The sequence below is a fragment of the Calonectris borealis genome, chromosome 15 (assembly GCF_964195595.1).
Source record: "Calonectris borealis chromosome 15, bCalBor7.hap1.2, whole genome shotgun sequence".
NCBI classification, from domain to species: domain Eukaryota; kingdom Metazoa; phylum Chordata; class Aves; order Procellariiformes; family Procellariidae; genus Calonectris; species Calonectris borealis.
In genome coordinates this window covers 23,037,210-23,046,678 of record NC_134326.1, presented here as the reverse complement: position 1 = coordinate 23,046,678, position 9,469 = coordinate 23,037,210, and the positions used below count along the sequence as shown (strand labels likewise).

The following is a 9,469-nucleotide window of genomic DNA, read 5'->3' as shown; positions in this document are numbered from 1 at the left end:
CATGGCGGTTATCTACAAGAGCAACTTGGTGTGACCGAGTCTGACCTTCCCTCCTTCCCTCCTTCCCTCCTTCCCTCCTTCCCTCCTTCCCTCCTTCCCTCCTTCCCTCCTTCCCTCCTTCCCTCCTTCCCTCCTTCCCTCCTTCCCCTTCTCTGGTTTTTCCTCTTTTTTCCTTTTTGGTGTTTTTCTTTGTTTTTTTTTACTGTTATTCTGTATATTTACTTTTTACGTAACGGACTGACGCAGGTTCAGGTGGGTGCCGGCGTGGCTGTTGGCGATGCGGGTGCGGACACGGGGGTTCTCCCTGCTGGAGGCGTCACCTTTACGCGCCGGGCGCGCACCCCGCTGCCCGGGCGCGCACCCCGCTGCCCGGGCGCGCTCTGGTGCCACCGCGGGCGAGGCGCGGCATGGAGAGGGCTCAGGCCGGGCAGTTGGTTCTCTCAGCAGAGGACCGGAGCCGCCCGGTGCCCCCCGCCGCCCCGTGGCGGTCGCGACAGCTGACCAGTGCGGGGGGCTGGTAGCGGCGGTGTCACGTGGCCGGAAGGCGCGCGTTGCCATGGCGAGTGCGCGCGGCGGGATGGCGGCGCGGTTCTGGGCGCTGCGGTGCTGCTCCTGCCGCCTCTTCCAGGTGCAGCAGGTGAGTGCGGGCCGGGCCGGGCCGGGCCGGGCCGCGGGCCGTGACTGACCCCCTCTGCGCCCTCCTAGGCCAAGCGGAGCGGGAAGTGGAGCTGCAGCGTGTGCGGCCAGCGGCAGGCGGTGCAGAAGGTGAGGGGCCGCGGGGGGGCCTGGAGGGTGGCAGCGGGGAGCCCGGCACAGCGGGGAGCCCGGCACAGCGGGGAGTTAGCCCCCCCACAGGGACATCGCACGCTCAGCCCCGTGTGCTGACTTTAGTTAGCGCTCCAGTATCGCCTGGGGTGGAGCCTCGCTTTGTGCTGTTGCCTTCTGGCTGCTCCCTAAGCCTTGGTTTGTTTTTTTTTTGCAGGTTTACGGCCAAGGGTCTGGCCTGGACTGTAGGCACCATGTCCAGAAATTAAACTTGCTGCAGGGTGAGGCAGAGGAAGCAATTCATCGGACATCTCGGTAGAGTGTTTGATCTTCATTTGTTTGTTTCTTTTGATGTGCCACAGCTGATGCACGTCTTCACACAGTGGGTGCCTGTTACCTAATTTGAGCTCACAGGAGGGTTTTCTGTCCTGTTGTAGAGCCATGACATGTGCTGGTTTTGTCGTCACCTCGTACCAACAAGCTGTTTGTTGGGTTTAGTGTCCTGGCATGTTTCTTTTGACAAGGACTTTTTTCAGATAAGTTTAGTTGATCAATAGTGTGTGTTGGTCAGGCTTTTACCCGTTAAAATATATGCAATAGGGTTCTTGTTTTGTTTTGTTTTGTTTTTAAATTGGTCTTTCTTATTTACTGTTTGATGAGCTGACTGTGGAGGTGTCCATCTTACAGACTGACAAGCCGTGCAGAGGTGCATCCTCGGAGAGAATATCCTCCACTTTAATCTATTGCTACCTAACTGTTGGCGTTCAGGGGTTTCACACTGAATCTGTTGAATAATGGCTGCTGCTATTGATAAAAAGACTTGTTTAGTGCAAACATTTGGGTGTAATTCCTGCTGGGCTGGAAAATCTGAGTAGCGCTTTCCTGTTTATTTCACTCGAATCTGTTTACAAATCGCCTAATCTTGAACTGGTTTTGAACTGGTCCAGCTTCCTTTTTCCTCAAGGTTATTTTCAGAAATCAGTCAAAGCTAGTTAGATAACTTGGTTGTGTATATGCAGTGCTTCAGGGTTAAGCTTTGGGAAGAAAACTCATGGTTTGTTCACTTTATCAAAAAGGGTTGCTATTTCTATTCTCAAAACATTGTGAAATTCAAAACATTGTGAAATAACTTCCCTTTTTCCTCGGTTGCTTGGGATATAATTAGTGGGTTTAAATTGTTGTCCCAAAAGACACGCTGTTATATCCCTGGTTATGATCAGTTAGAATTTAGCATTTCATTATTAGTGGCTTTAGATCAAGCTTGCTACTCTGTTTGTATAGAAAGAACGAGGGCTACCCTCTAACTAGATTTTTTCAAGTATTTGGGCAATATGTCTTGCAAATCCTTCATTTGACATCTTTTCTATAGATCCTTTTTTGTTTCTGACATGCTGCCTATCCGGTGCTCCTATCCATGCTTTCTATCCAATCCCTTGTGCTATGACTAGGTGATTTGAAAATTATAAATCAACAGATGGAAGTGTGTTCTAGAAACTCTAGTTTAAACCTCTATTTTAGGTGCATAGAAGAATCTGTAAATGACAGCAAAAATATAGCAGCCCAACATGAAGACAGTTCGGTCCAGCAGGTAAGATACCTGCGAAGCTGAGGTAAATACCAACCCATACTGACCTAGGTGAATCAAAGTGAAATCAGTGATCCCTTTATATGAGCTCAGACAGCTGAAATATATATATAATCAGAGAGGCTCCAGCAAAGAGAATGAGATGTATACAGAAACTCTCTGCTCCACTGGGATACTGAACCTGGGAACGCGATACAGGAACATGTCCTAAACGGACTTGTGATTTAAGGTATTCAGCACATACATAACAATGCCAAAAATGAGAACCCTGTGTTTTGCTGTTTTCAGTAATGCCCTGATTTTGTAGGAGGGAAGGGCAGAAGTCAGTCGCTGGAGTAAATACCTGGACAAGGACAGTGAAGATCAGGAAGACGGGGAGGAGGAGGCAGGTGCAGAAAGGCAACATTTCTGCTCCCGGAGGAAGAACGCTATGGAAGAACAAAGGTACAGAAAGAACTTTTTTTTTTAATTCCTGCCCCTAAGTGGTGACATTTGGTTTGGAGATGTGGGAGGTAACTCATCTCTGATAGCTGAAGAAAGTACAGGCTGCAATGTACGACTTGAGCAGGGGTTTGGTATTTGGGGGTAAAACTGCTCTTATTGCTAGAGCCATGCATTTTATGAACATTTCTGGTGATTTGTGAAAAAAATTCACAGTGGAGCTAATCTGTCCTCTTTGTGAATGGTTTTCTTGGCCAGGAAACACCAGAAGAGCTTCCTCTCCAGTCATCTTCAGGAGGATGCAGAAGAAAATGGAGTTTTCCAGCTTGCCCACCAAGCCAAAAAGGTTAAAACCTCTGAGGTATTTTAGTTGTAGAAGATGCTTCCTACCAGTAAAACAAAACGGTGTTCTCCTGACCTCTTTTGTGTCATTATAATTTTGAAGTTTTGTGAGTCTTCCTCTGCTCTTGTGTTTGAATGACTGGGGAGGAGAAGAAAATTGTGTCTGGACCTCTCTGAAAGGTTTTAGTCAGGCAAAACCAATGGCAACTTGTGTAAGCTGAGTGGTTGAGCCGGATTCCTCTGTCAGCACAGTTGCAAACGATGCGGCTTTGCCTTACTGAGCAGTGGCACCTGTGTGGTATGCAGTTATTAAGGCTCTGTGACTACTGCAGTGCCAGTGAAGTTGGCCTGAGCCTTCACAGCCCAGAGTTCATAGGCCCACCCAGCGCATCAGCCTCAGCTCTGCCTCAGAGGCTGGTGAGAATTTGGATGCATTTGAAGGACCTGAGTGCTCTTTCTTTGCCTGATTCTGTGCAGCTGGATTTATAACCAAGCTCCCTTTCTTCTTACAGCGCAAGAAATGTTTAGTAGCAGCGCCTGATCAAGGTGATGGAGATGCTGTTTCTGGAGACAGTATGGTTCCTGCCGTCTGTGAGTCTGTAGTGCCTGAGGACAATACACAAACCCCAACTGCTTGTACCAAACCCTCGAAGTGGGAAAAATTTCTCTCACGTTCTGACAGCAATAGCAAAAATGCTGCCAGGGTCACCTTGTCACCACAGGAGGGCAGTGGAAGGTTGAGACTGCACAGCACCAGTGCGGCAGATGCTGGCATGGCCAGTAGATGCTCTGAACAGGCTGAAAGAACTCTACCTCAAGGTAGAGGTGTTGAATTTAAAAAGCGTGTTGCTAGCGCTGAGCAGCGTGCCTTGAAACTGCCTGGCACCGTGGTGCCCAGCACCAGTTGCTCAGTTGAGGAGGCTGTGTTGTTCAAAGAGCCTCAAAGCCATTTGGAAAGGGCAGGATCTGGTGCCTTAGAGGCCACTGCAGGAAGGTGCTGTTTGGATAGCACGAGGGCAAACACCCTTGTTAACTCTGCTGGGCTTTGGCCCAGTGTTAATGTTTCTTGTGAACACCTCTTCTGCACAGGTGAGGAGTTTGATGATGATCTCTAAGTTCCGGCATCTTTGGCATTGCTTTCTTGTTTGTCTCTATAATGTATTTGGTATGTTGAGTTCTGAAGCAAGATTTTGAACTGAAGATGGCTTTACTCTAATCCTTACAGAACTGCACTATTAGTGGTTTACTTGCTCTGTGGCTGTTTTGGGGGAAAGGTACAAGGGTGGAAGAGACTGTTGTAGTGGGTACAGTGTTGTCTAGCAACTTCATCAGCTAGTAAGAATGGAAGTAGGTCAGCTTGGGGGAAGAAAGCTCTAAGGATTCCTGGCCAGTACAATTAAATTCTGTGATTAATTCCCTGTTACAAACTACAGCTCTTTTCCCCTGTGCTACCTCTTTGTTTAGATCTCCCATAGCAACCCTTTCTTCCAGAGCTGCAGAGCAGGCTTCAGAGCTCGCAAAGCATTTGATTTCCCTCAGAAGCGTAGCCGTAAAGGGGTACACCAAGGTATGTACAAAAAGGCAGGCCTACAGTCCTGGACTACCTCCCTTGCACAGGGAGCTGCTTGATGAAATCACATGCTCTTACAAGTCCTTCCACTCTTTTAACTAAGTAATACAGCCACAATACTTAAACACTCACACAGAGTCATCCCAGGAAGTAGTATTTATTTTTCCTCCATTCTACAAGCACTTAGGAACATGAAACAGAAACCCTTAGCCGAGAGAAAGATGAACCGCTAAGTTGTACTGCATTGCTTGGTTTCAGTTAGAAGGAAAGTGCTTTTGGTTACACGGACCACTACAAGTGAGGTGGCTGCTTGGAATACTGGATGGCATCCAGTGCTGCCCCGATGTCGCAGTTCTTTGTCTGCAGGAGTCGAGTGAGCCATCCACCCTCATCAGAGAAGCCCATAGAGAGCATCTGGGATAGAGACTCAATGAGGCGAGGGTCTGCTTCTGTTAAGAGAAGAACAGTTTAAAGTTGCAGTATTTCATGTAATTGGCAAACCAGCCAAGGCTTTAATACCACGCAGGAGGTAGGCTGGCACTAATCCTAGTAAATCTAGCATAGCCAGTTCAATGCTAGAAGACATGCTCTTCTTTGTCTCCCAGGAGGGCAGATGTTTGAGGTAAGATACATAACCAGCTAAGAAAACTGCTGAGTCAGACTCAGCTGGCCTTGCCAGACTCTGTGCTGTTTACCTCAATTAAGTGGCCTGGCATACTGTTACCAGAAAAATACTGTCTTAAAGTCACAGGATGTACTAGTCAGCACACAGACTCTTGAAAGAGTCTCTCTTGAAGAGTACAGAGAAAGGACATGATTTAGGATACCACCATTTTTCATGTTGCTTGAATAGCATACTAATCTAAGGTCAGAACTCTTATTACAACTTAGCTGCCACATTCAAGAGGAGAACCACCTGACTGTCTCTAACAGGGTGCAAGAGCTGCCATACCTGCTAACAAAGTTTGGACAAGTTCAGCTGTAACTTATGTGACCCTGGTTTCTACTGTCTCTAAATGCAGGTCTGCTTATGTCAGCCAAGTTGGCAGTTCCCGAGTGAAAATTACTCTCGGTTACAAAACCTGCGTACATTCTCGTACCTGGTGGGAGATGTGGGTAAAGTGCAGCTTCTCGCAGTCCTGTAGGTCCTGGTTGGGGAGCATCCTGAGATACATCCAGGGAGCTGGGACCCTCTGTCTCTGGCATTTGCAGAGACTGCAGTTCACCTGTGGAAGGATCCACTTCTTTGGAAGATAAGTGGGTCCAGTCCTCATCACCCCCTGATGAACTGCTGGACTCACTGTGTTCCTGAAATGGAAAGAAAAAAGGTCCAGGTGCTGCAGTGCTTTCCAGGTAGGATGCCTGCTCCTACTATCTGCCTTGAATATGAAGAGTTACATCCACAAGAAGTCCCACTACCTTTGCTGTAAACCTGTAAAGCAAAGGTGCTGTATATCACTTAATCTGCTCACATCTTAATCTTCAATCCCACAATGCATGCTAAATCATTATCTTCCTTTCTAGTAAAGCCTCAGCAAGCATACTGAATTAGTGTCATGGTTCTTGTACCTGGGACTGGAAGCTGCCATCTTCCATTTGTGTGGGCACAGGATCTATCACCATGTCTTGTATCTGCTCTGCAACAGCATTTACTTCTGCAGCAGAATCTGTGTTATTCCAGTCTGGTTTGGTCTGAATGTTCTGGTCAAGAGTACTGCTGCTTGACTCAGCGCTGTTCTTCTCTTTACTGGGAGAAGCAGCAGTCACTTTGCTTCTCTGTCCTCCATGTTCCACATCAATATCAACTTCAATACCTAGAAATGCATTTGAGATGGAGAAAGTCTTACACAGATTTTTCCAAAGCAGAGTCCTAAAAGAACTTGTATCAATCCTAGTCTAAATGCCGTAAGGTTTCTGTAATCCTACAGTTTGCCATGTAACATGTGGGAATTAAAATGCAAAGCGTTCTTTAAACAAAGAATAGTTAAGCACCAAATAGTAATCTTCCTTTAGACAGACAAGCCATACATTTAGAGGGTCAGGGCAGAAGTTATCTACGTTCACACAGGCCAGGCAAAATCCTGAGTCACCACTGATTTAGTGTTACAAGTGGTGACATGTTAATGAAATCTTTCCTCCTTTCCTTCCAAAGGAGGGCACTGAAGAGGTACCACATGGCTGTTCTAAGCCTAGGCATTATTAGTACCAGGAGTAAATTAAGCCTTCAAGGCTTAGTAGCATGAGGTAGGTCCGGTATCAGTCACAACAGCTGACTGCTGCTCCTGTTAAAAGGACCTTTAAGCCAGTCTTAGGGGATTGGGATAACAAACTGCCAGTCACTTACCCAGGGGGCTCAGAAAAGCTGCAACACTCTCCCCAACATTCTTTAAGAAGGTGACGTTGGGGTCCTGAGGCTGGCTGTTAGTAGAAGCTTCTAGAAAAACAATTTCTGTTAGCACACATAGAAGCCCAGAGGGAAAGAGCACCTACAGAGTGTATCCCCATGAGATCCTGGTGCTCATTTCCTGTCACTCACATACACTGCACAACAAAGGCAGTATAGGGACAAAAACTAACTCGGAGCTACCTCTGGAACAGAAAACCAGTGGCATTAGCATTGTTAAGGCTCGTTAGCCATGCTGAAAGGCAGATCTAGAGTAGAGTAGCAACATGCTTGACCTAACAGCTTGGCTTGGTTTGGTTCCAGATAGTCTCTGCATCCTCATCCATTGCATAGGCCCAAGCATGCCTTAAAATAATCCCACTCTATGCTAGGTGCTAATTATATTTCAAGCAAATTAGGTTAGTTCCTATGTCTATTTTTCCACCCAGATTCCACCCTGTGCCGCAGAGCGGCTACTCTGGCTCCACCACCACCTTGTTTACCAGAGCATCTCCTCTTACCTTCTGCAGTGGGTGGACTGGAGGCTGCAGCACTGGCTTGGGCTTGTTCGGAGTTTTGGCATGGAGCTACAGGGCCAGGATATCCCCAGCAGTGCATCCATGGGAAGGGTGGAACACCATGCCGCATTTTACGGAGCCAGCGTCCTCGGGGAAGCCACTGTAAAGGGTAATGTTCATGTGGCTCTGTTCACACAGCCAGATTCCGAGTAACTGAAACTTATGATTTAAATTGGAGGAATATGCCATTCATTAGTTCCTCTCCATAGATTTTGCTCACCTCAAATGGATTTAGCAGTGGGCTTTGAAACATCACCATGTTGTGTTCCTTGTGGATGCCTTTACCCTCGCAGGTGCTGCACAGGTCATAGTCTGGACAGACAGTGCACTTGAACCTGGCACCCACCACCGGCCCTTCACAGCCATCACAGATCACGTTGGGGTGCACCATGTCGCGGGGAGGCTCCTGGCTGCACTGCGAGCGATGTTCCCGCCTGCACTCCTTTTTCTCTATTAAGGAAAGGAAACTTCACATCAAGAACGAGGTTACTATTTAAAGGCTGGGTATCAGGCAGAGGAGAGGGAGGCACAAACAGCCCTTGTCAGAACAGTATTGACTTACTAGGTCAGTTTATTTTTACGCTGGCTGCCAAACACAAGCTGGGGGTACGTAAGAGAACTTAAACCGAGCGCAAAGGGGTGTCGCAAAGATACCTGCTCCTCAAACTGAGCATGCCTTATCCTTAACGGTCTCTTGGCGTGTTTATTTTAGATTAGTACTGCACTACCCCATTTGGCTTCTTGTCCCGCAAGAACAAAGTGTTTCTGGAGAGGGAGCCGGGAAGAAATGCCAGGAGGCCGAAGAGACCGCGCTGCTGGCGCGTGTGGCTCACTAGGCGGCCCGCAGACAGAGCTGTGCCGGCACCCGCGCGAACGGAAGGGACTAGGGGCAGCTACGCGCTGGACAGCACGCTGGAACTGAGGCTTCCGAACCCCTTGTTGCGACTGCTGAAGATACCGGTGCTAGCCTAGCGCTTCCAGGAGACCGCATGACAACAGCGGCTCGCGCTGGGCCAGTCGAGACGACGGGGCTAGGAGGACACTCGTGATCCGTCCCCCGCAGCAGGCAGTGGCGTATTACCCTGCCCTTTAGCTAACCTCCCGCTGGGGGCCGCAGGTGCCACCGCCCCTCGGGGGCAGGCGAAGCGCCAGGGCCGGCTCCTGCCGCTCCCGCAGGCCTGCCCGCCAGCGCGCAGCGCGGAGCCGGAGAGCTGCGACCCCCCTCCGGCGCCGTGCGGCGTTACCTTTGATGTAAACACGGAAGACGCCGTCCCGCACGTACGGCATCGCCATCTCCAGCTCCTCGTCGGTGGAAAAAGCGATCAGGTCCCCGTCTTCATCTGGAAAGGCCGCAGCGCAGGATTAGGCGCCCGCTCCGGCGCCGCGGGAGGCGGCCTGTGGCGGGGGCGCGGCAGGGGCGCCCCGGCCGCCGGGCAGCCCCGTGCCCTGAGGCCTTCCCACCCCCCGGGGCGCCGGTCCCAGGGCCCGACGCGCCGCCGGAGGGGGCGGCCCGGCCCCACTCACCCTTGTAGTGCATGCGGAAGGCGGGCGGCGGCCCGGCCCGCAGCAGCCCCTGGAAGAGCTCGGCGACGCGGTCGTGGATGGCCTGGTAGCGGGCGGGCGGCGGCAGGGAGAAGCGGCGGATCTCGCGGGCCGCCTCCTCCTTGCCCAGCAGGAAGGCTTTCACCGTCAGCGCCGCCATGGCTGTGGCGCAGCAGGAATTGCCGGCGGGGCGGGGGGGCCGGGCGCCGCCGCCTTATAGCGCCGCGGGGCGGGGCCGCCCGCCCGGCAACGCGCTCGCCCCG

General features: G+C 50.3%; 2 protein-coding genes across 5 annotated transcripts; one reads left to right on the top strand and one right to left on the bottom strand.

The window, feature by feature from the left end:
* Positions 1–530: 530 nt before the first annotated feature.
* MRNIP (MRN complex interacting protein) lies at positions 531–4,663 on the top strand. Of its 2 annotated transcripts, none has more exons than XM_075164752.1 (7): positions 531–637; positions 706–765; positions 983–1,080; positions 2,284–2,353; positions 2,658–2,794; positions 3,050–3,137; positions 3,646–4,663. In XM_075164752.1, exons 1-7 carry the CDS (start codon positions 557–559, stop codon positions 4,246–4,248), a joined length of 1,137 nt encoding a protein of 378 aa, XP_075020853.1. In that variant the 5' UTR covers positions 531–556; the 3' UTR covers positions 4,249–4,663. The 2 variants fall into 2 exon arrangements, with proteins under 2 accessions (XP_075020853.1, XP_075020852.1); XM_075164751.1 differs by having other exon boundaries at positions 3,050–3,152.
* Positions 4,664–4,844: 181 nt separating this feature from the next.
* On the bottom strand, positions 4,845–9,469 carry SQSTM1 (sequestosome 1). Of its 3 annotated transcripts, none has more exons than XM_075164748.1 (8): positions 9,189–9,469; positions 8,909–9,004; positions 7,885–8,114; positions 7,608–7,764; positions 7,048–7,137; positions 6,273–6,517; positions 5,804–6,011; positions 4,845–5,152 (listed from the first exon to the last, which is right to left on the bottom strand). In XM_075164748.1, the coding sequence occupies exons 1-8, from the start codon at positions 9,364–9,366 to the stop codon at positions 4,995–4,997; spliced, it is 1,362 nt and encodes a 453-aa protein (XP_075020849.1). In that variant the 5' UTR covers positions 9,367–9,469; the 3' UTR covers positions 4,845–4,994. The 3 variants fall into 3 exon arrangements, with proteins under 3 accessions (XP_075020849.1, XP_075020850.1, XP_075020851.1); XM_075164749.1 differs by having other exon boundaries at positions 7,048–7,134; positions 9,189–9,449; XM_075164750.1 differs by lacking the exon at positions 7,048–7,137 and having other exon boundaries at positions 9,189–9,449.

Bases quoted from the DNA above. Each gene is read 5' to 3' on its own strand.
- SQSTM1 (XM_075164748.1), bottom strand. From the start codon at position 9,366: ATGGCGGCGCTGACGGTGAAAGCCTTCCTGCTGGGCAAGGAGGAGGCG. The intron at 9,005-9,188 runs GTGAGTGGGGCC...CGGCCTTTCCAG, and splicing joins CTTCCGCATGCACTACAAGG to ATGAAGACGGGGACCTGATC. The intron at 7,138-7,607 runs GTAAGAGGAGAT...TTGTTTTTCTAG, and splicing joins CAGTCCACCCACTGCAGAAG to AAGCTTCTACTAACAGCCAG.
- MRNIP (XM_075164751.1), top strand. From the start codon at position 557: ATGGCGAGTGCGCGCGGCGGGATGGCGGCGCGGTTCTGGGCGCTGCGG. The intron at 766-982 runs GTGAGGGGCCGC...TTTTTTTTGCAG, and splicing joins AGCGGCAGGCGGTGCAGAAG to GTTTACGGCCAAGGGTCTGG. The intron at 2,795-3,049 runs GTACAGAAAGAA...TTTCTTGGCCAG, and splicing joins AACGCTATGGAAGAACAAAG to GAAACACCAGAAGAGCTTCC.